The following is a 24,574-nucleotide window of genomic DNA, read 5'->3' as shown; positions in this document are numbered from 1 at the left end:
AATTGACTTTGCCTTGACTATGGAATAGTGAAAAATATAACTTATTTGTCTCACAGCACTGACCTTTGTCTGGACACAGACACAGGTATATAGAGTCTCTGCCAAGGCTAGGAGGTCATCAGACATCACCACTGGTCCTGAAGACCTGTCTCTCTCTGCTCATGCAACAGAAAACAAAACACTTTGTTACATACTGGGATACTGAGAAGGTGTTGATACTACCTGAGAAACACATCCAGTCACAATTTGGGAAGGGTTTCATGATCATAGTCAATTACTCTGACTCAAATCAAGATGTTATTCAAACCTTCTTGCCTCTCTTCAGTTGTAACTGTTCAAATATTCGTAAAGGTCTGCAATGTGAAGGGAGCTTAAGTAAAGACAGATGCAATAGTTAATTCTTGCTCACCCTGCCCTCCTTCACCCAGCACATTGCTCTCTTTTGTTGTATATTTGTACTTTTGTCCTGTTATTAGAGGCTCCATGGCAACCAGCAACTTCAAATCCAGTTCCTCTTTCAACCACATGGGGGCATCAAGACCCTGACAAAGCAAAGAGACAGTGGCAGGAGTAAATGACAGGGGCAACATGGAGCAGGACCCCAGGCAGGTGTGACAATACTGTGTCTTTGTAGGATGTCTTTAAATAACGGCGACAAAATATGAATGAGGCACCAGCAGATATATTTAAATGATGTTTTTCCTAAGCAGCTTTTGAACTACTCATGTCATCTGTGCTTATTGGTATGAACAGCAGAAGTAAAGTCCACTATAATTTAGTGGTAAAAAGGCAAAAAGTAAAAAAGTTCCAGTGTTCCAGACCTCCAACAATTTCGCAGTGGTGTGGCTGTAGGTTATAAATCTGCTCACCTGCAGCAGTGGAATCATTAAGCTGGCAAGGGAGATGAACATCTCCCACTGCTCATAGCGGAACAGCAGCTTTACAAACTTGACAGCCCCTTCAACAGACACCCCATTTTCACCTGCACCCAACAATACACAGAAAAAACATTACCAGCACTGAATTTAAAAATGTATTCATCTTTTATATAACTAAAGAGATATCTTCATTCATAAAAGACTCAGTTCGTTTGAAACTGTAATAGTACTATTAACCCTAGAAGAAAAAGCTTCATGAATGGTTTGAATAATGCACAGCTAAAGAGGACATTAAATCTATTGGCAGCAAATTGGCAGTTAAACACCACTTGTGAACTCCAGCTTCAAGCCGATTTGTGAAAGAGAAGAGTCAACGAGATGGACAGAGGAAGAAAGAGACGTACCAGATGCAGTGAGCTGCAGGAGAGAGCAGGAATGTCTGATCCCGCTGATTGGCGGTGGCGGGCTCATGTCCTGTTCCCCCCTGTCCGCTGATCCTCCTCCTCCTGCACAGCCACGAAGAGACAAGTTTAAACGCCACCAGGGACTTTTAATGTTCAGAGATACAGTAGTGCATAGTCCCCGGAGTGGTTGCCTTTCTGTTTAAGTGTGCAAGTGTGTTATGGGCATGGGTAAACATCTGTGAGTGCAGTCTACCTACTATATAAATGACGTATCATGAGTAGATTAACTGGTATATGATGCGTGCTGTACTGTATGTGTGTGGTGCACTGTACCAGCCAGGATGCTAATTCCAGCAAACAGCAGCTCAAGAGCCACCTCCTGCAGTTCAGGCTCTTCTGGAAGGCCTGTCTGCAGCGGCCGGCGCGTACTGTCCCCTAGTGCCTCCAATAGCGCCAGGAACTGTGCTGCACTGCCTTCGAACAGTTCCACCAACAACCGCTCTGAGGGTGTCCGAGGCCATGGCAGCTTGTGAGAGAGAACAAAACACAAAAAAACACTGTATAAAGAATTTTACTGAGTTAAAAGAAAAGCAGTGCAAAGTCAGAGATTTAATGGAGTACCACAGGGATCTGTACTAGGACCACTGCTTTTCCTAATTCTTCAAGTTTGGAGATCACACAAAACTGTAAAAGCTGCAAAATATATTCAAAGAAATTAAACTAAATCCATGACTAGCCAAACACCCAGCACACAACAGTTAATTTAGTGAAGCTGCAAGATGCTGTATGCAGGCAGCAAAAACAAACTATAAATGTGAAATTGGAAACACTGAGCTCGCAACTTAAGAACGTAAGACTGATTACAAATGGGCTAGATGGAACGACTAACCTCCTCTCATTTAAAAGTGGTTTAATATGCATATTGTAGTTCAGGGGAGTGAGGCAAAACAGGGGTATAGAAAAATCATAAAACAGACAACATCAAAGAGAATAAGAAAGAAATAGATGAGATAAAGAATCAAGGAGATCTTATTAATAACTGATTTATTGCATAGCAAAAGAAGATCAAATTCACATTAAAACGCTCTACAAATGTAATGTATATTAAATCTGCAAAGTAATATTCCAATATTTAGCATTTGGAGTTGTGCTGGGTGGTGAAGTATACTCACATTCTGTATCTCCTTCAGGTTACTCTTCAGCTTGGGGCGGAAGAGCCCCTTGGGTTTCCTTCGGGGTTCATAGACTGCTCTTTTAAACAACATCACTGCCACCTACAGCATTGAAGATGAAGAGCCACCCTTAAAGAAGAGCAGTTTCAATGATGGTTCTTATTCTCCATGTGGTATGAGTGCACTAATTTAAAAAAATACACTTTTGCAAGCAGCTATACTTTTTGCTTAATTTGTGCACTGTAGGGACAGCAGTAGTATACAGAAAGTTCCTGCAATTATATGCATGACTTTTAACACAGAAGACCATTTAGTCCACTTTCTCCAAGTGCCACAATTACCAACTGTCCTCAACATACTGTACAGATTATAAGTAAGCTGTGATGTTTCCTATTCTGTCACTATGTTTCTGTGCATCTGTTTAAGTTTAAAGAAACAAGTAGAGGCATTTCTGACTAAAACCTTTAAAAAACTCTATATCTCCTTATTATAATTCCCAATTTAGAATGAAACTGAACCAAAAATAGTAATTGTTTAAATTAATTGCGTCTCCCCGTATCCTATAATAGTTGTTTGAAAAGTTCAAAAGAATTCGGTCTCTACAGCTCCAGACCTTGACAGTGGCTTCCCGGAAAGATCTCTGCGTCTCAGGGCTCTGTGGCGACACACTCATCTCCTGCAGCTGGCTCAACTCGCTGACCTTGCCCAAGGCTCGCCGTGCAAACACCTACAAGAAAAAGAATGATACTCTGTAGATAAGTCACTAGAGAACAGATTCTCATTTACAACGATGAGCATAAACCAGTGAAAGAAAGAAAAGGAAAAAAAATAACACAACAGGCTGTGAGAGGGTTAATAATTTCAAGTGCCAGGCAGAAAATATGTATATATAGAGCTGAGAGAAGTCTTATATTGAAACGTGGTTATGTGTGGTTTTCCATATATATTGTTCCGTATAAAGCAAATTAAAGTGACAGCCACTGTCTTGGGAGGTGAAGTTTGAAAAAGATCCAACATTATAAATTGAAGGATGGTACAGAGAACTGCAAAAAAAAAAAACTCTAGTTGGAAAGATTTCTTTCCCCATTTAAGGATCTTTAAATTAATTAAAACCACTGGAACATTTGTCTATTAGCCAGACTTACCACAGTCCAAGGCTGAGTGCAAGGACATATGAACTACATTAGTGTGGAAGAACAAAGAGAACTAGAAAACAACTTTTTGTTGATCTAAAGGCAACCTAGACTTTGACTCTAACTTGTAATTTATTTTTGAAAGTTACTGTAAAGCACTATCCAACAGGACACCTAAACTACAACTTGATTACTTGATGAATCTCTGGCTTACTTTATCGGAACATTACGATAGCTTATAACGGAAGATTTTTATTTTATTGAATACCATAAATTAAGTGTGGAGGGTAGTCAACATAGTCACTAATCAATTGATTGATTCTTCTGTTTCAGTAACTGAGTGCACCGGAAAATTGAAGGGACTCTTAATCTTGACTACATCAAACTGAAATGGATCTGCATTTCTGTTAAGTGTTAACCCATCATACCTCGCATTGACATAATGGGTGCATGTGTGTTGACAATGCTGCTCAGATTATCTTTAAAAAAGAGTTAAACATGAACGAAGAGATGAAGGGAAAAGAGAAATTCTGGGCCAATTTATCCAGGTCTTCTGACAATGTCAGCAGGTTTTTTTTAGCATATTACAATCAAATCTTCCTTGTAAATCAAACTAAGAGCTAAAATATGGAACAATAATATGCTAAAGTTAAACTGGCTGCAGGAAAGAAGGTGACATTGGATAGTTGGATTTCTATTATGAGTTAATTAAGTTCTTTGGAGATTGATTGAGATAAAATGAGAGAGAACTGTAAATGATCTTTCACATAAATGTCAACCCTGTCTTCTTTAGAAGACATTTCCAGAAAGAAATGATTAGATACATTATTATCAGAAATCAGAACTTCAGCACCATGGGCAGGACAACCATAGGCTCAGGGTGACAACTTAGTCTTTGACAGTGCAGGATCTTCAGTTAACCTCAGCTTAAACCGCACTAGATCTCTTCAATAATGAAGAGGTAAAGAAAGCAGCTCTCTGTCTCATTCGCTCTCAGTGGTTAAGTTGCATAAGGCAGAAAAGAAGAGCTTGTTCTGATAACTATGCAAAAAGTAAGATGTTAAGGCAACCTGGAGTGAGGTACTACATGCCTGTTTTCAAACAATGCCTGATCAATGAAGTCAAAATAACAAATTAGTACAACTAGCAGCTAGTATAGAACTGGGGAAGAAGCACTTATTATTCTTATGTATGAGAATATTAATAAACAGGATAAACAGAATAGCAGTAATTTGCAGCCATAATAAGCATTTTATTATTTCTTAAGGATAATTAGAGAACTGAAAATGCAATTAAATCACAACCAACACTCTTAAGATCTTTATCATTTTTTTACATTTCCTACGCCAATTGAAACCACAAACCGAGCCACCGCCCTGCAGCACACCCCACTACATGCAGCTCAGTTGCACCAGACATGTCTCACCTCAGCCTGTAGCCCTGCCTGGCAGTCGTAGTAGCACTGGCACACTGCAGCGTACAGAGTGGCCCTCCAGGGAAGGTACTTCACCGTAAGCAGGGGCACTGTCATCTCCATGCACACACTGGCCCAAAGCAGGTACTCCAGAGCCTGGGCAAATCAAGGTTATTATAATGACAAAGATTTCATGGCACAGCCATTGCAAAGTAATGCACTTTTGTTATTACAGTAATACTGACGTGACTTTCATTGATCACAGGCATTTAACATTCTCTAACCACCATCGTGGCAATAATGAGATGGTAAATATTAAATGAACAAGGACATGTTTTTACAAAACCACTACTATGCAAAACTTAGAAAAAAATAAGTTATATATTTTGTTCTAATAACCCCCTTTAACACAACTGAAGTTTTCAATACAATGAGAGCAAACTCTGCAAATATGATTATGAGTACAAATAATCTTTCCATGAAACACAGATCAAGGGTGTACAGTAGTACCTGTGCAGAGTGACCCATTGCCATCAGATGTCTGGAAATAGTGTAGATGTGAAGAGAACCTGGCAAAAGGTATAGTTTGTTTTCAGTTACTGTACAGTAACATTTGATTGACAGTTAATTCGGCTAAATATTGTTTCATTAAGTTATCAAATATATATATTTCTTCAAATAAGCTACTTATACAACTGACAAGGACAAACTTATTTGTACTTTAACAAGAGTACAGACATAAGATAATTTAGTAGGTAGACACTACATAAGTAACAGTGAGGCTGTATGAATGGGTGTCAACAGTGTCAGCCAGTCTCAAGAGTCCTGGTGAACAGCTGTGTCTGTGTGGAGTGTGAGGTACCGTTGTAGAGTATCCAGCAGAGGTGCTCGTGCGACAGCACTGCTTGCATCATGAGCCTCAGGAATGTCAGGATGTCCAGGAGCTTCTGGACTGAGGCCTGACTTTGCAGCCTCCCCTCGTTCTCCCTCTCCAGCTGGAAACTGCACAGACAGTGGCCCTGCAGTGCACGGAACTGAGCAGACAACATGTGTCAAGCACGCACATCACCTCGCTGTCCGTCTCAAAGCACAGCTCATTGCTTTCTGCAAACCTGGTATGTCATACAGGTTATCTCACCCATTGGCAGAACCTAATTCATCAAACTGTATTATGTTTTAATGACAATTAAGCAATGTGACTGTTTTGCTGTCTCTTAATCATTCACACACAGATGACAAACTTGTCTGTCATCTTATGGCTGCAAAGTACTGATCAAAGTCTTAACCAACCCGCAGCCAGCTGCCATGATACCATACTGTACATTCAATGGTCTATGAACAGACAGGTGAAAAACAACTTCAATTTTGAATAGGAGATAAAGATGGGACTTTTCAGAAGTAGAACAATAGAACTAGGATCCAAGAACACAAATAGAAATGAAGAGGTGGGGTATTTAGGACTCACAACTGGCAGCCCTTCTTTAAACAGGGGGTGATGGTGGTCTTGAACAAAATGCCTGTTGAAATTCCAGATCTCTCTTATGGAACATCTTTCTTGTGTTTTTATTTCACCGCTATTTTATTTTCAAACTTTTTTTGAAAAACAGAGGCTATTGGCAGAACTGCTGCAAATAAACTTACATGAGCCAGATTATCCTGAAGAATTAACAATAATCAAAGCCCAGTGAGTTAATACTCACTGTTAGTTTTGCGTTGTCAGCTTCAAAACCTCGTGGGAAGAAGATGTTCTTGAACTGGTTGACATCTGTGATGTCATTATCGATAACTGAGCTGAACTGCTGCAGGTATCGTCCATAGCCCTGCCAGAGAGCCATCTTGTAGAGCTAAAGAGACAATACACAAATCAAGCTTCTTCACCAAATCTTCCAGAAGCCAGCATTTATTAAAAGCAGTTAGAAAAATGACTAGATTATGCTTCCTAAAAATGATAAAGATGAACCAATACCCTTTATCTGACCTTTTATTATAACAGTAATCACAATAGTCCACTGCAGGTTACTTTTGGTGGCCCAAACAAACATGTACAATTTTACATTAGAACACACAGTAGCACACAGTATCAGATAGCATTTAGACTACTGTATTTAAGCCACCAAAACCTACAGCTTGACAGACACTGGAAAAAATGTCAAGGCAGTATCTCAATAATTTAATAATCATGAATGAATAATTATAGAAATATAACTCAAACTGCAGCCAGCATGTACAGAATGTGATCAAATGTTCCAGTGATACATTCGTGAATGAATGATTCTCAATGTAAATACCAGTGGAAGGTGAAAATTACATTCTAGAAGCAAAGATAAAATAAACGTGCCTCATTTTTTGTCCTTGGATAAAAAATACAAAACCTGTATCTGTGACAGGAGAAGCTTTGGGAAAAGTAAACATTGATTGTGTCTCTGAAATGGGATGTAATAGCTACAATGTTATTCCTGTATATAGCCAATAAATCTACAACAGTACAATTCAGTATTTGCACAAAAGCAATAAACATGTGACACTGGTCATCCTTACAGTTTTTCTATATGTTGACTGACATTTAGAAATTATAATCCTCCTCAAACAACACTTCCCATTTCAGAAAGAAAGACATAAAGAACATCAGTACACACCTTGATGCGGTACAGAAAATCTGCAACAAGCAACAGATTCTCTTCAAAATAACTGGTGGGCAGTCTGGGCTTGTACTTGTTCCATATTTCAAACACATTCTTGGACCTATCAATACAAACAAGGATAAGACAGCAACAGTATTTTTGTTATTGTTGAAAACTGAAATAAGCTTTTTTTTATTTTATTTGCTTCACCTCTGCCCTTCCATTTGTCAGTGAACAGTACATGGGTTTCCAAGGTTGGACAAGGAAGGCATGAGTACCATTGGTGACGACTACAGCTTTCCCTGGCCCTGCTGGAATTCGAACCCTGGTCAGAGCATGCACAGTGGACAAGCCCGGTTTCCCTGCAGGGCAGAGTACTGCAGTGTCCAGATTTCAGATGGAGATGATGTCAGCTTTGTAACTTGCTCAGCACTCTGAGTGCTGAATCACATGCTCAACCTCCACCAAAAAATGCAGCGCCACAGCCAGCCCCCATTTTTCAAAAAACGGCAAATGCAGAGCTGCCTGACGGGGACAACAGGCATCCACAGCAAACCGAGGACACCCTGGTTGACACTTTGAGAGCTCCAGCTGTCCTTGGTCAGGTTCAGTGCTGCTGCAGACAATGCTACTGTATCTGTCACCGCTGGATAATGATACAAGCCAGACTTGAGCTGTTGATGTCTGAGCTACAGGGTCCAACGTGCACTGAGAGGACAAAACATTAAATGTAAAAGTAATAACTGGACGTTCATCCCAGATTCTTGCAATCACTTTGTTTTAACAGAAAGGATATTTCAGGACAAGACTGATGAAATTATTAACAATAGAACATACTGACACATGCTATGGTACACCTGAAGAAGGCTCCACGGCCGAAACGTTGTGCTTTCTTTCTTTTCTTTTCAGCATGGAATAAACCTATTACTTGTTCCTTTGCAGCCTACGCATGCTGACGCAGCTCCCCACCTGAACTACTTCATGCTATGGTATAACCTCTAATGTAAACTGCAGTGTAAATTCTATAGATTTTACTTTTGAACACTGACTGCTGTTGTAAAAGAACAAAAGAAGACTTGAAGAAATAGGGAATATGATCTGAACAAAAATGCAGCAAAAACATTCTCTCAAAAGCATTGGTGTTGTACAGTCATTCCAGTAACACCAGCTTTTAATCTTTCCATTTACTTTTCATATTGTGGACAGGAATATATTTTAATACCATGTCCCAGAGTTACAGTAGATAAGAAGACAAATACTACTTATGTCACATTTTTTTTAAATTGTGCTAAATATGAAAGATGTTTACACTGAAATTAGCAAATGTGAATAACCACAAATGGATTTACTGTATAAAAACAGAATTACAGTAATGCTGAAAGATTCACCCAAGACACTGGACATTGAAATTTAATCTGAAGTCAAAACAAATTGATCTTTATGGGCTGGAGCAACCCAATTTGTGGATTCTAATTATGTTACATTATGTTAGAGCATAATGTAATAATTTTTATTAGGAAAATGAACCATTTGCCTTTAGACAAGGGATACAATTATCAAAATACAGTCCATAACTTACAGTATAACTATTTTGGACCACAAAAACAGAGTATAATATAGGCTACTCTATTTAAACATATAGCGACTGGGTGATAAACTCTCCAGGACAATCAGGGCAGATGTGTCAAAACTAGGATATCATAACCAAACCGTGGAGAGGAGTACGACTATACGTTTCAAAGTCCTAAAAAGGACGGGACACGTAATTAAAATAATATCTATCCTAGTCTTTTCTTAACTTGACCCAGCAACAGCCATTTGGAAACCGGAGGTTACGAGACACTTTACCCTCTGGCGTAAGACTCGTAATCGAAGTTGACCGAAGTGCTCATTCGCTTCATGTACCCCATGAATTCTTTGATTTCGTTGTCAAAAGCTGAGATGACGGGGTTTTTCTTGTCGATTTTGCCATAAAAAGAGGCGGGTAGAGGCTCCATATTCGACTCTGCTGGTAAGTCTCTAGTCCAACCATCCAGCGAGCTGCCCCAACAACACAGGGAGGCTGGCGGTGTCATGGTAACGCGTAACAAAAAAACTGAAGAGCCGAGGGGTCTGGCCTTTATTACTCACAGTTTCTCGTGTTACGGGGCAAATAAAAATATGTTTACATATCACTTTGTCATTTTATTTTGTTACCTATCAGCAGGTAGTCGCCGAACGTTTGTTTTGATTCAGATTTATGCATCACAGCTACGGTAGCGTAGTTTAAGCGCACTACGCCGGTAGCTGTTTTCTTATCTTGCAACGTTGGTTTGTGTGTTCAAAACTACGGGCTGTTCACGGATGAACAGGTCGGATTAAATTATTAATGTATTACGAAGCCAATCAGTTTACCACGGCCTGTCGTAGACAAGCTCGTCAGCTCTCTCCTCCCCCTGATTACGCAGGCGGTGCTTTCAGTTTTATACAATGGCCAGTGGGAGGAATTGACCTATGAACACAGCTGTGTTGTAAAGTTATAATCAGGATTAAAAAAAAAAAATCAGGATTAAACGATTTGGGTAAATAGATATATTTTGTTTCTTAATACAAACTTAGGGTTAAAATAGAAAACTACGTGCATGTAATGATAGGTAAAAAAATAATATAGAAAATAAAAAAACGATCAAGATTGTTTTGTTATTAAAACGGGTTTGGGTTGGAATTTGAAATATAGACGTTTAATATCCAGTTTAACGAGGCAACTGAGTTAAAAAATTAGCCGAGTGTGGACTTCAGTACATAACACTGCTTTTTCACCAAAATACTTTACGCGTACCCGTAACGTAGCGCTTTAAATTGTCTTTAAAAATGATCTCCATTCTGTGGTACGGACTGTTGGAAAACAAAACAGCACTCCTTTCTGTCATGTGACTGTACTAACGTGGTCGTCGGATCAAGACGTATTTAATAGTACTGTTTTGATCGTTTTCTTTTTAGTAGGCCTTCAAAAGGTTGACTCGATTTCTTAAACATAAAGATACATTCCTTAACGTCACTTAACAAATAAATTCTTATTTGTAATTTATGAGCAGAATCTGTTATTCTTCACAAAGGGTACTCTGTGCTTTGTAATTGAGCACGCTTTATAAGAAAATGTTGGTAAAGTTTCGCATGGTGCGGACTGTTTCTTTAGATTTTACTGTGAATTTGCATAACGATAGCGAAGAATATGAAACTGACTTTGCAAAACTGATAACCAACGTTATTAATGATTGCATTCTCAGTACAGACTTGGTCTTCAGGTTAATAAATGTGAAGAGGAAATGCAGTTAAGTGTTGGAGATGGGCAACATTTAAAAGGTACAAAACCAATATTAAGCTAAAAATATTATTGTTCTCTCATTGCTTGTTTTAATCTTACTAAACAGCTGTTTGTGAGAAATGGCATCGGGGACTGCACTCATTTATGATGAAGAAATGACAAACTACAAACTGCTCTGGGTTGAGTGAGTACACGGTAGTCTTCTTCATGCCCATTGTAATACGAGGTTTGTTGTTAGGGGCAGATTTTCTTGGTGTAAGATCACGTTTCCTTAGTCTACATATGTGTGCTTTGTATTTTGTTGCTTTGAATCCTCATTTTCTAATAGGGTAGGAATGCAAGTCTAAATCGTTCTGATATAGTATAGTACCCAAGACGTTCATCTGGTCCCCTGATGCTTCTGATGTGTAACAGCAATCTGACAGTGCAAGCTGCCCGTGTTGTACACCAGTCTGTGGAGAACTCTGTACAAGTACTTAGTCATTACATTCACAAAGCGGTTTAAGGAAGCACGGATATCTACAATGTTTAGAGTTACAACATGTGAAACTGGTTTCCCTGGATATTTTCACGCAGTTTGTTCCATGTCTCTTTCTAGCCCAGCATGTAGCATCGAGACCCCAGAGCGTCTCACTGCTTCGCACACCGCGCTGCAGAGCCAGGGCCTGGCACAGAGGTGTGTCCCCGTTCCTGCCCGCCAGGCCACGGAGGATGAGATACTGCTGGCTCACAGGTGTGTACAGACACTGCGGCAATTTACCCATAACTGGAATGGGAGACCACAGAGGAAAAGTAGTTTGCAGCTACATGTGTTGTTTGGGGACCAATAGGTGGTTCTCATCCTTCCAGAGCAGAGTTTTCAAGTTAATACCCCAGTGTGCTGATCTGGGATACTGCGCTGTAGGAGTATGGAATTGTCTATAGAACAGAGGTGCAACCCCTTTTTTTATCTTTTCATGGAGGCAACGTTAACCTTTTATATGGGTGTAGTTAGAAATAGCATGAACATTTTCCTTTGAATATATGAAGTGACATTTACAAAAGTGCCTGTTTGGTTCTATCGTGGAAGGTACCCTTTTTGGTACATCTGATTCATCAGATGTATAGTACGTAGTTAAAGATGGAAATTGCTGGGATAATATTCCTTACATGTACATTGAGTGTGAAGTGCACAAATGGCATTATTTATTGCATTGACAATCACGTATCAGTGATAAAAGGGATTATTTAGACCTCCTGTTAGTGTCTTTTCAATCCTTTTGTAGATCTTTATAACTAGGTAAGTGACATGGATGTATTTACTCCTGGTGTCATTCACCACTGGTACAATTGTACGGGACCAGTACTTCCTTGGGCTGCTTGTCACTACTGATGCACCGACAGTGGCGGTTTGGAGTTGATCTCTCTCCGGGCTTAACACAGTTCTGTCTCTGCAGCAAGGAGTACTTGGAAGCTGTGAAAAAGACCCCTGGCATGACTCTGGAGGAGCTGAAGACTTTTACCTTGCAGTACGGGGACGTGTACTTTCACCCGGTGAGAAGTCACCGCCACCATCAGCTTTATGGACTGATATACTGTAGGCAGGGTGTGTTGAGTAATAAGATGTGTGCGATTTAGAGATGGACGCTGTTGGTGAATGAATGCTGTTTAAGGTCAGGGATAGGTCAAAAGAGCAGGGATTGCAGCCTTACAGTATGGTCAAAGTCACAGGAACAGCTGGGTACCGTGACTATGTGGAATGAATGTGTTTCAGACTCTTTGCTCTTCGTTCTGTGAATCTGAACTTGTCCCCATGCCCTTCAATTGCAGAACATTTACCACTGTGCCAGGCTGGCTGTGGGAGCTGTACTGCAGCTGGTGGACAGTGTGATGACTGGGCAGGTCAGGAATGGTATGGCCCTAGTGAGGTGAGTCCTGTACTTCAGAGCAACCCTTCTCATGGGCACTGCACATTTCAAAATCCCATCTCCACCCGCAATATAGAATCCTGGCAGACAGCCTTGGAACATCACTGCAGCTCTTTAAACTAGCTCCGTTTTTGTCTGTAAGCTTACGTGAGTGTTTATTTCATATTTATTAGGTACTTTGGATTGATTCAGCTTTGACTCTGTACTTAAATGCATATCTGAAGGTAAACTAAATGTACTGTTTCTCTTTTGAATACATTAGGAGAGATTGCTCTAAAATCTTTGTTTGTGGGTGTTGTTCCATGCTACTGATACCACTTTCAGACTCTCTGGCCCCATCTCTCTACATTCTTTCTGCTTATTTTTCTTTTTCAGACCTCCAGGACATCACAGTCAGCGCAGTGTTGCCAATGGCTTCTGTGTCTTCAATAATGTGGCCATTGCAGTGCTCTATGCCAAGAAAAACCTCAACATCAACAGGTACTGACCAAGAGCCATATCTTGACACTCTTTTCACGCTTTGACACACTTTTCCTTAATGGATAGGATCTGAAATCCCTTACCTTTACTTAGGGGTATACGTTCAATGCATTTATTATTTATTTCCTTTATCATCTTTTTGAAAACATTCCTGTTCTCTTCAAGAACTGATAGAAGCACAAAATCTTAATGTCATGTAACCCTCTAAACTCTTAATTCTGTAGAAACCAGGATGATCTCTGGCCCAGTGGGTCACAGTGGCCCCAGTATGGGCTGTACCTTTTTATCATATAAAGCCGGTTTCGTGTCAGCTCCAGCAAGAGTCAATTAAAGCTCCAGATATTTAGAGAGTATAACTAGCCATATTGTCACACTTCATTTTGTTAAAGAACACGCAGTGGATTTCCTAATTTTCAAACTGGGCAATAGCTTACTTTTACAATCTGGGGAATAAAATGCCAAAGAAAGTCTTTATTTCTAAAATGACCTGTGGATTTCCTGTGCTCTCCTATCACTTTTCTTTCCTGCCTTAGTGAAAACAGACCTTCCTTTCTCTCTGTGCAGAGTGCTGATTGTGGATTGGGACATACACCATGGACAGGGTATCCAATACTTGTTCGAGGAGGACCCCAGGTGAGTGTCCTGTCCAAGCGGTAGCCATGCCAAGGAAGTTTTCGTGCACAGGATCAGGAACTGGGACTGTTTCCTTCTCATGTTCCTTTTTGGTTCCCTGATGACAGGTTTTGAAATGTTAATTCCTAACATTTATTTCAGAAACATTAGGGATTTTGGTGGTGATAAGCACTACAACCTTGTCTCTTTAAACTATTGCTGAAAAGAAAAAAGACACAATGTTTCAGCTGTGGAGCCTTCTTCAGGTATGAGGGAGAGAGAAAAACCAGTAGATGATAAAGCAGGTTTTGACTTCACACCTCGATACTGCTTCTCTCCACTCCAGTCTTTTGCTATTCCATGCTTTATCAACTGCTGGTTTTCCTCTCTTCCTCACACCTGAAGAAGGCTCCACAGCCGAAATTTGCATCTCTTTTCTTTTCAGCATGATATCAACATTTACTTGTTCCTTTGCTGCCTGCGCATGCTGACGCAGCTACCTACTTGAACTTTTTAAAACTATTTTATTAGTTCAATACGAAATTAACATAAATTATGGAACTCAAAAATGAGTAGAGTGAAATAAAGAGGCCTATAAACCTGAATTGTTCATACCCCTAAGCATAATTCTGTATCCCTAATGGTATATAGGAGGAGACTTGTCTTTCTGTGCTTTTGGCAGTGTGTTGTACTTCTCCTGGCATCGCTATGAGCACCAGAAGTTTTGGCCCAACCTGCCAGAGTCAGACTATGACACGGTGGGGACAGGAAAAGGAGCTGGATTCAACATCAACCTGCCCTGGAACAAGGCAAGACCCCAGCCCCCACCTGAGACTTTCCCTTTAGCTCTGGTCCCAGAGAGCTCCTGCCTTCTAGTTTCGGGGACATGTTCACAAAGCTGTTACTGCCATACAAAGCGAGCCTTTTTTCCTGGGAAGAGAGCTTGCAGAAGTGAAGTGTGATACAATTCTTTCAGAAATATCAATAGTTTATTTCTAAAACATTATAAGGATTTGTTGTTGTTTTTTAAAAGTGGCAAACTAGGATAGGCCTTATGAATAGATGTCTTAAATCGCTAATTACCAGTCCTTTCCTGAAGGTGTCCTCCTCCTAATTCGTGAAACTGTTGCGCATTTGAGGAAGGAGTCAGCAGGAGGACGCAGACTGTTGTCAGAGCATAATTTATATGCACCTAACAGAAAGCTTTTTTTGTCCCCAGAAGTTGTAGAAGAATTGAATGTTGTGTTAGTTATCATTTAGCACGTAATGTATCTGTGTTGAAAATAAGTGTAGCAGGGATGTTTAAAGTCTCATATGGATCTAAAGAGAAGCTAGAAAGAACAGCAGAGACATTAAGAGATTAAGAACCCACAGAGCCTGAGTGTGATACGCAGTGAACTTGCTTCACTGCCTGATGCAGTGGGGTGCAGTGCTGTTCTATTAAAGTTGTGTTTGTTGCAGGTTGGGATGGAGAACGCTGATTACCTCTCTGTCTTCTTCCACGTCCTTCTGCCCATTGCATATGAGGTCAGTATGCTTTCTGTATTTTTTAACTGTTTTATACTGTATGAATTATCTGTTAAATACCGTAGTAATCCAAATTATCCTGAACACCAGTATATAGAAAAAAAGAGAACATGCAGGAACAAATGCAGTGAAGTGCAGTCAATTCAAACACAATAAAGCATTGGAAATTATGGTAAAACATGACACAAGCCACGTGATGAAGGAACAACATGAGTACAAAAAATGTTTGATGTTTGGCCTCAGGGATTGTCTCTGTCTTCACAGTTCAGTCCTGATTTGGTCATGGTGTCAGCAGGGTTTGACTCAGCCGTTGGAGATCCGGAGGTGAGCCCTGGTTCGGAACATTTAAGCACAGCTGTTCTCAGTGACGTTCAGCTGTTCTTTGTAATGTTAAGAGATGACTATATTTTTAATCTGTAGTGCTTTGGAAGTCTTCGGATGAAGTTTTGAATCTCTCGAGGTCGTTGGCTGTTTAACTTAACTTTGTCCATACTGGTATTCGTATTTCAAATTTTTTTTCTTTTAACTTTGTGCTTCAATGTTTGTGTTTATGCCTGCATGGCCACATATGTGTACCACTGTACCTATCAACTCAGAAATCCCATTTAAATACGAATTTAATATTTACACAAAACGTGATGTTGCACAAAGTCCTGTTCTTTATGAACTTCAGAGAGCGAGTCTGAATGTGTCTGCTTATCTGCCTGTCTACAGGGGCACATGTGTGCCACCCCAGATGTGTTTGCCCACCTCACTCACTTGCTGATGCCCCTGGCAGGAGGGAGGCTGTATGTTGTTCTGGAGGTTGGTGTGCTTTCTGACATAGATGAAACCCTCTGAAACCATTCCAGCCTCCTTCTTTATTAACTCTCTTTTGGAGAGGTACATTATATCTTTTTAATTTTAGAATTATGCTTCAGTGAAAGAGAGTGATTTTTCTTTTTAGAACAATTCAACTTACTTTTGTTTCAAATTGACCTCTAATTACTGTCCCCCAAGCCCGTCTACATTGTATGGGTGACAGGCCTTCTCCTGTTATGCCCCCAAGCTCTGGAACTCTTTGCCCAAGGATATCAGAGAGTCACCTTCTCTAAACTCCTTCAAATCCAGACTCAAAACCCTCTTCTTCAGAAAAGTCTTTACTTAACTGGTTCCATTCTTCACCCCTCTGCTCTTCTTAGTACCACCTTCCACGGTCTTCTCTATTGTTATTGTTGTAATTGTAATTGTGTCTTATCTTGTGTATTCTTCTTATTTATTGTTATTGTCATCCTGTAAAGCGCTTTGAGAAGCCACCTTTAAAGGCGCTATATAAAATAAAGTTTATTATTATTATTATTATAATTCAGTGATGGTTTTATGTAGGATGCGTTATGTAAACAGGCCTAACTCTGGATGTTCCTTTTGTTCAGTCTACAATTTTATCTGTATAATTTTTCTCACTGTGATATTATTTTAGGGTGGGTACAACCTCAAAACTCTCTCCCAATCAGTGTGCCAGACTGTCCAGTCTCTGCTAGGAGACCCAGTCCCTATGATGCCTGGGCTAAATGGGCCCTGTGAGAGGTGGGTGTATTAACTAATTATTTAAATTAGTGTGTGTGTCGGAAATAGAGTTGCTGCTGTAATAATTATTTATGTACTGTGTCGTGATTTGAATTTGCTTTCTTTTTTGTGTGTGTATCTTCCTTCTTTATCTTTTACAGACATACAAGTTGACCTTTACTTAAAAATATCCAAAGAGTTACAGTATGCCATAAAGTGCATTAATATGCATCTTCCTAATATGAGTCACTCTGTCCTCCCCAGTGCTGTAGAATCCATCCAGAATGTGAGGGCTGCACACCAGCAGTACTGGGGCTGTCTCAAACACATTGGTAAGGGACGTGTTGCCTGTACTGTATAGGTCCGCCTGCATTCACCTTTGTGGACGTGTAACAGTTTGATCTATTTCAGGTTTTACAAGAAAATATTTCTATATGTTTGTGCATAAAGGGAAACACAAGTCTCCATTGCTGCAACTCACCAAATAAACTGTAACAAATAAAAACTGTATTGTTGTGGAACTGTGTGTATGTCTATGACAGTGTAAAATAAGGAAAAAAGCACAGCTGCTTCTCTTTGCTTACATCCATGAGGTTTCAAAATTGTGTGCAGCTTTTTTTCTTCCTCTTTTTCTCTGTCTGCCCAGGTGTACAGTCTGTCTCAGAGCCCAGCACCAAGCGGAGCAGGGTGGGGGAGGGAGATGAGGGGGTCCAGGAGACCCCAGATGCAAAGGAAGCAGAATCTTGGGTGGGCCACTATCCAGAACCCCCCCAGCGGCTCGCCCCCCCCACGAGGACAGCTGTGGTACTCCCTGCAGACTTGGAGGACTTTGTGTCGCAGAGCTGCCTGTGGGTTACGGGGACGCATCTCAGTCCGGAGCAGGCCGCTCTGGGTCTCAGGTCTGTTAGTGCACCACAGCCAAGCCAGGGCAAAAGACGAGTACTGCTGCCCAGTTTAACAATGTGTCACACATGAATGCTCCTGCATATCAGTGAAAAATCATGCTAAATCTTACAATGTTCTTAGGCCTAAATGTCTATTTTCTTCATTTGTCTTTTTCTTCATTTCATTTCTAATTTGGTTTATGAACAGTGCTTTTCTGGATGGGGAGGATAGTTGACAACCCTGTTCCAGTAGTCTTGTCGAACGTTCTGAATGTACAAAGCACATTTTATTTGGTTTGGTGTGGTATCACCTTGATAGAAGGCTTTTTATTTTTATCGTATTTAGCTTGTATGCATTTGAAAGGGCTTTTATGACACAGACTGCATAAATGAAACCTCCTTTTAATCCTTCTTTGGTAGGAGAGGCATTTTTAAGTATTTGTTCTGTCCAGTTTGTGAAGGTAAAAGATGTAAAACATCTTTAACAATTCTTCCTTGGCTTGTTGTTATTAGAAATAGGTAGATAAGACTTTATTGATCCCAAAGGAAATTGATAGTCAGAGAAAGCTAAAACCCTCAATTTATGTTTTTTTTACTTAAATGCCAATTGCAAGTTTGAAACAACATGGAAAAATTATAATAGTTGCAGTCTCTGATCTCACAGGATTTAAATGTCGGTCTTCATTCATGTGTATCATCAGGGAGCCCATTTCCAAAGCACTTGAGGATGAGAAGACTCTGCTGTCTCTCGGACATGTGTTCTCGCTCCTGGATAAAATTTTGAAAAGGGAGGTAAGGCATAATGTTCAAAAGAGTATGTAAAAGAAGCAGAACTGCTTGAAAGAGTGCAGATTGATGACTGTTGAACCAGCAGATCTTATGGGGTCTTGGAGGAGCCCTGCCCAGTCATTGGTAATGTATTTAAACTGATTAAAGTAAGAAGCTTCTATGCCTCCCTCACTTATTTGTGAGCCCATGTGGACACCAGTGACTGTGATGTTTGTTTCTCCAGGTGAGGAACGGGATGGCTGTGGTTCCTGATGTCTGCATCACAGCTGCTTGCGCTGCCCAGCGTGGGGTTACGACCCACAAAGAAAGGTACTCCCAAGCAATTAGTTAAAAGTGTACCTGTAATTTTTTACTCCTCATTTTGGATTTGTATATGAGTCTTTTGGATAAACATATTTGTTTAAATAAAACATTTTTGAATCACACATTTTCTGAACTTTCTACTAAGATTCCAAGAAGATGGTGTCTTTCACTGAACAGATATTTAGACTTAGGAGTGAAACATACTAAGGAGATCACCAGCTTCTGCTTGTCAGTTCTGCTATTTACATGTACAGTAATTGTTCTAGAGGAATGTTTCCTAGTATCGGACTGTTCCTGTCATGCCCAGTGTCAGTGCTGATACCAGTCTCATTGCCTGGTATGTGATTACAGGGTGCTCCTGGTGATCCTGGGAGATAGCGAGGTGCCACTGAGGCTTGCAGATGATGGGTGAGGATCTTCAGATGGAGAGGAATGAGTCAGTCAAGCATCCCATATAAATCAAACGAATGGAGAAAGCACACTTCTTACCTGCTTTTAGGAAGGCAGCTCAATAATGAAAATTGTTTCAATTGATTGTGAAAAAATTTAATTTAACTTAATTATATGTGGCAGGACAGATCATACTTCACTGTATCTTTCAAAACATGCTTGACGTTGACAAGACCCTTTACAGACAAGCCTCTGTCTGTTTGTATTGGTCACTGCATCCAAATATGTCTGCAAGTTTTAAAAAGTACAGACTGATTTGTCACATAGATTGAATCTTTTTTGGCATTACTAGCACTTAAAAAGTGATAGGAAGTGCAGATATATCAACTTTTAAGATCTTTATTTACAAACAGGACAACCCTGTGTTCAAAAATACATTTCCTTTTTACAGTAGTGTGTGCACATTAATGAAATGATGGGAATGTGAGTAATCTTTATTTCACCTCTAAACATGTCTTGTAAGCAGTTTAATTGTTGTTTTTTTCCAGCAAAGTCCTGCTTGTTCAAGTGTGCAGTAAAGAACCAGAAGACAGAAAATCCACATACCATGTCCCGGTGTGTCTGAAGAAGGTATACTGTGCTGTGTCAGAAATATGCACTTTAAGACTGGCTTTGTGCTGTCAGGTTGTCAGGATAAATAGGGTTGTTAAACAGGTGCAAGTGTAATGGTCGGTTCTGTTCTCATGGTTATATTTCTCTGATAACAGAGAAGAGACAGTATATTTGCAGAGTAAAGAAGGTCATGTCTCTGACCATTTTAGGCTGCTTCTATAGGCAAACCTTGTTTCATACATTTGAGTTCAATAGTGCATGCAGCACACTCTAAGGGTTTGGATTAAAATGTCAACCCAAAGACTCTTGATGTTATAATAAATTATATTTTAATTTAAAATGTTTAGCAAAGCTGCTGTGGACTATTGGACATCCATTGTGTACCCGGCCTTGCGCCCATTGCTTGTCGGGGTAGGCCCTGGCTCTCCCACAGCCCTGCATTGTATGAAGCCAGTCAAAGAATGGATGAATTGGCTTAGCAGTGCTCAGACACTGGCAGAGCATTATGCGTCTTTTGCTGTAATTGTTTTCCCCATTTCTCAGATCTCAGAAGATCCTGCAGGGTTCCTGCTGGCTGTGCTCAGTTTGATCGTACCCATAGCATATGAGTTCTGTCCTGGCCTGGTTTTGGCAGCACTGGGTGAAGGCAGTGGCATTGGTGCAGCTGTCCTGGCACATTTCACCAGCCTCCTGCAGGGCCTGGCTCAAGGTCAGCTACTGTGTCTCATACAGGTAAGTCAACAGGGCATGCGAAGGGGAACAGCTCTTTTACTGGGGAGTTTCATTATGTGTTTCTTCAGCTCAACAGAAATCCTCTGATTATGAGATAATGACAGGAGCTGGATGCGCTCTTCTGCATGTACAGTAGTTTCAAATTAAAGGTACTGTGTTACCTCTATTTAGATACAAGACATTATTATGGAATGAAGATTGGAGGTTTCATTAAGCAGGGTAGATTCTTTTCATTTACATTATGCTCCGCCATTTCATTTTTGACTTGCTACTTTTCAGTTCAGACACATAGCAAACTTATAGAATTTATATATTTCCTAAATTTTAAGTAATTGTTTTTGTCATTATCATTCTTATTATTTGTGTTCTAATTTATTGTGTGTTCTGTAAAGAGCTTGTGGGATGAAAGTCACTACAGTAGTTTTTGACATTTTGTTGTAGAATTATCTAAAATGGTTTTGTATTATTTTGTTACCACCAACTGGAAAAGTTTAATTTTATGTTCTTATGTTTTAGGGTAAGGGCTGATTGCACAGACCAAGATGTCCACATTAGGTAGTCCTAGGTTAGTGTTAATCATGGTCTGTGAAATCACTGGCCAGATGTCAGATGTGAGGATCAGCAGATGTAGTGAGGCCAATCTACCTGTCTTTTACACAAGGATTTTGCACAGACATTTCTTGAATTTTCTTATCCAACCTCCTTCAACATAACATCATGGTTGTTGGTTTCAGAATCCCAAAAGACGTTGTGCAAAGAAATGCTTCATGATATAAGTCCTAAATAACAACTTTTTTACTTTACACACAGTAAAGTCCTTGTTTTTTATTGATTTTTATTTTTTATTGATTTATTGAAGTTAACAATAGTTAAAATCTTGAAAGACATTCAGAGTTGTAGTATCTTCAGTTCAGGACAAGAGATTGTTTCTTACATAGGCTAATGGAACAAATTCCTGTAAGGCATGACAATAACTATGTAGTTATTCTTTGAATTTATTCTAGAGGTGCAGTGTCTTTTTCAGTGTGGCAACCAAAACTGCAAACAGTGATATAAGTAAGATCTTACTAAGGCATTGTAAAAGTTTAATGTAACTGCCATTGCTTTAAATTTTTCACTCTTCACTATTTATTGTAATATTTTTTTGGCCTTTTTAATTGTTTCTCTCCAATCTGTGGACGAGGAGAAGGATTCTACATCAGTGGACATCAAAATGAGTCCAAAGATCAGTGCTAGCCACATTGTGTAGATGATGTACACATTTGTATTACCTGAATGTAATAATCTGTTCTTGTATATATTAAAATTAATTTGTCAGGCAAGAGAATGGTGTTAAAATCATTTTGTAGTGATGTTCAGTAATATGATTAGGGTTTGTATTTGTATTGCTGAAGCTTTTCAAACTGAGGGCCTGTAACTAACTCTTGTGAGGGCCTTGTTTTTTTTTCTCCAGGAGGGCTCTGAGACTAAAACCTTACAAACTACCTCTGCCTCTCTGCTTGGGGAACCTGCCCCATATCTGGGGCCCCTAGCACCTGCCCTTCCCGAGAACAGCCAAGCTGTAGAGAGACAAAGACGGAGGCTTCAGACACACTGGAGGATGCTGCAGACTGCAGGTGAGGAGCTCCGTGATACAGGTGTCTGCCGTTATGAGGATTGGGATGGTTTCACTGGAATTTAACAATATAAAAATATTGTGGTGTAAAATGCAATGTGTTTTCATCTTTTATTATCGACCAAAACACTCACTAATATAATGTTAAAAGCATCACATCAGCCTTGTTTCGGTAAATAGAACATATCAGATTCTTTTAGACATTTGCTCTTTACATGTAGAAAATCACACTAAATTATATACAATATATAACATTTGTCCAAGTTATTGAAAGTTGTACAGTTCTTTAAACTGACGTTGTGACTTTCACAAAATCTCAACCTTGTTTGCTTCGAAAATGACAATAAAGCTGAATTACATGTTCTTTTTAAGCACTTTCTAATCTGAGTCTCCTTGTGTGTTTTTTCTGCTTTTCTAGTGAATCAGGAACATAGAGGGACATTACCAGAGGGGAACTGTCACACCCTCTACTCACCACATTCCCACACGGAAACGCACCCGCACTAATTACACTCCAGTCCTGAGCACTTCTGCCAAACGACACCGCCCCTGCAAATCGGCCAACCACGACACTTCATCAATCAACGCACCTTCTTCCTCGCACAGTACTTAAACCCTTCTGAACCCTCTGCTCTTGGCCCGGTATTGGTTGTTCTTTTGTGCACCTACCTCGCCTTTGGTTCTGTTTCCTTCTCGCTCTTTGTTGCCTACCACGGAGCTCACCTTCGACTACGTCTACTGCCTTGCCCCTTCGGATTTGGAAGCCTTCTTGATTGTCCTTCACCTTTTTATCAGGGAACTGCCTTTTCGACTACGACTTCAGCCTTGCCCCATTCTGGATTGGAAACCTACTCTGCTACCCTTTTCTACGAACCTCGGAACTCGACTCGGACTTCGCCTCTCGTCTCGTCCCCCTTAGGTACCGCATAGGGTCCATCCTCCCGTTTCCTTATCACAGCAGAAGAGAACATTTTCCTAGCACTATATATTTCATACCTTTGGCTATTAAATTTCAGTATTTTTAAATGTCCTGCCTCTGCCTGTTTTATTTTCATGTTGCACAAACTTCTTTATTCCTTTTAGTCTAAAACAGGTGTCCTAACTCAGTGCTTGAGTGTCATCCTTCTGGAGGTTGTGGTCGGGGTTGGAGTTTTGAAAGATGTAAGAATATTCAACTGTGTAAAATCATGCAGTACATATAGAGTAACGCTGTATCTGAGACAAGTCAGTTGTGCTTTATCACCTCTTGTTGCTTGCATTATAGAATATTTTGCCAGTGCCGTAGTTCAGTTGGATACCCAATCCACACGATTCCACGTTCCCGCTTCGTTCCCGATGTAGCGCTAATCCTGAATCCTGAAATTCGGCTGTCGACAGTTCCGACCGTAGTTCATTCATTGATCAGGCAAATGTTTGCGGTCGGTACCGACGGTTCACGAGGCTTGCTGCTGGGCTAACCTCGGGTGGATCCTTTGGTTACGCGCGGGCGACCTCTGGTCTCGACTCTTAGAACAAAGTAAAGTCCTGGCACTCGGACACACTGGCCGTCACGTGCTTGTCCGAGCTGAGTCTGAGAATGTCCTGGAGGAGCCCCTTCTGGACCCTGTGCTGCCTGTTTTATCTGGAGGAACTACGGCCGTTCATTGGTTGAATGTTCCGCGGGCATTAGAGACCCACGTGGGGTTACCCTGCCCTACCAGTTCCTGATTGGCTGATCGAGGTGGAGGATGAGTAACAATGCTTTCTGACATTTGGGTTGTAAACAACCTGGGATGAGACTCTCCCAAGGAATCTCCCAGACAGTAAGGTGCCAGAGATGACCATTTATTAGGGTGGATGGTGAATCTCAGCCTTGGGAGTTGTTTCTTATCAGGAAACTCTATCAGATAGAAAAATACCTTAAATCTGAAATCACATGGCCTCTCTGTGTCCAGTACCACTAAGATGAGGGAGAGAGAGACTGGCAAGGGAGCAGCAAACTTCATTCCTGTATTATTAATAAGCCTTGCCGCCACACAACAAAGATCAAAGATCAAAGATCTTCAATCAGAAAATGAAAAAAACAGCATATTAAATTCTTCATTAACTTCTTTGGCATCTACATTTGGCAATATTGGCAATATCCACATATTTGGCAGTATTTTCCAAACTAATCTCCTTTGATGGTTCTAGGAGAAATACCTAGGTCCATTGGGGCAGTAACTATACAGTTAGGAGTAAGACAGTTTCACAGATGCACATAAACTTCACAT

General features: G+C 40.3%; 2 protein-coding genes across 5 annotated transcripts in view; one reads left to right on the top strand and one right to left on the bottom strand.

Moving 5' to 3' along the window:
- Positions 1-9,619, bottom strand: part of cfap54 (cilia and flagella associated protein 54) — a 55,019-nt gene extending 45,400 nt beyond the window's left edge. The window contains exons 1-13 of the mRNA XM_088923139.1: positions 9,471-9,619; positions 7,638-7,743; positions 6,702-6,845; positions 5,864-6,035; positions 5,512-5,570; positions 5,014-5,157; positions 3,068-3,181; positions 2,455-2,556; positions 1,616-1,808; positions 1,283-1,384; positions 870-982; positions 410-542; positions 64-155 (exon numbers count right to left, since the gene is read on the bottom strand). Coding sequence (XP_088779265.1) covers positions 64-155; positions 410-542; positions 870-982; positions 1,283-1,384; positions 1,616-1,808; positions 2,455-2,556; positions 3,068-3,181; positions 5,014-5,157; positions 5,512-5,570; positions 5,864-6,035; positions 6,702-6,845; positions 7,638-7,743; positions 9,471-9,619 — 1,623 coding nt within the window. The remainder of the gene's footprint in view (positions 1-63; positions 156-409; positions 543-869; positions 983-1,282; positions 1,385-1,615; positions 1,809-2,454; positions 2,557-3,067; positions 3,182-5,013; positions 5,158-5,511; positions 5,571-5,863; positions 6,036-6,701; positions 6,846-7,637; positions 7,744-9,470) is intronic.
- hdac10 (histone deacetylase 10) lies at positions 9,604-23,348 on the top strand. 4 transcript variants are annotated; one of them, XM_088923141.1, is made up of 21 exons: positions 9,604-9,633; positions 11,033-11,110; positions 11,525-11,659; positions 12,363-12,459; positions 12,736-12,833; positions 13,209-13,313; positions 13,878-13,946; positions 14,608-14,734; positions 15,387-15,452; positions 15,717-15,776; positions 16,167-16,256; positions 16,912-17,018; positions 17,262-17,329; positions 17,644-17,896; positions 18,583-18,673; positions 18,894-18,979; positions 19,325-19,381; positions 19,912-19,993; positions 20,519-20,707; positions 22,161-22,323; positions 22,741-23,348. In XM_088923141.1, the coding sequence occupies exons 2-21, from the start codon at positions 11,046-11,048 to the stop codon at positions 22,827-22,829; spliced, it is 2,097 nt and encodes a 698-aa protein (XP_088779267.1). In that variant the 5' UTR covers positions 9,604-9,633; positions 11,033-11,045; the 3' UTR covers positions 22,830-23,348. The 4 variants fall into 4 exon arrangements, with proteins under 4 accessions (XP_088779267.1, XP_088779268.1, XP_088779266.1 ...); XM_088923142.1 differs by lacking the exons at positions 9,604-9,633; positions 11,033-11,110 and adding exons at positions 10,087-10,183; positions 10,889-10,964; XM_088923140.1 differs by lacking the exon at positions 9,604-9,633 and adding an exon at positions 10,102-10,183.
- The last annotated feature ends 1,226 nt before the right edge of the window (positions 23,349-24,574 follow it).

The sequence above is a fragment of the Atractosteus spatula genome, chromosome 8 (assembly GCF_055471065.1).
Source record: "Atractosteus spatula isolate fAtrSpa1 chromosome 8, fAtrSpa1.hap1, whole genome shotgun sequence".
NCBI lineage: Eukaryota > Metazoa > Chordata > Actinopteri > Semionotiformes > Lepisosteidae > Atractosteus > Atractosteus spatula.
The sequence above is the reverse complement of the archived record's forward strand: the minus strand, read 5'-3'. Positions and strand labels throughout refer to the sequence as shown.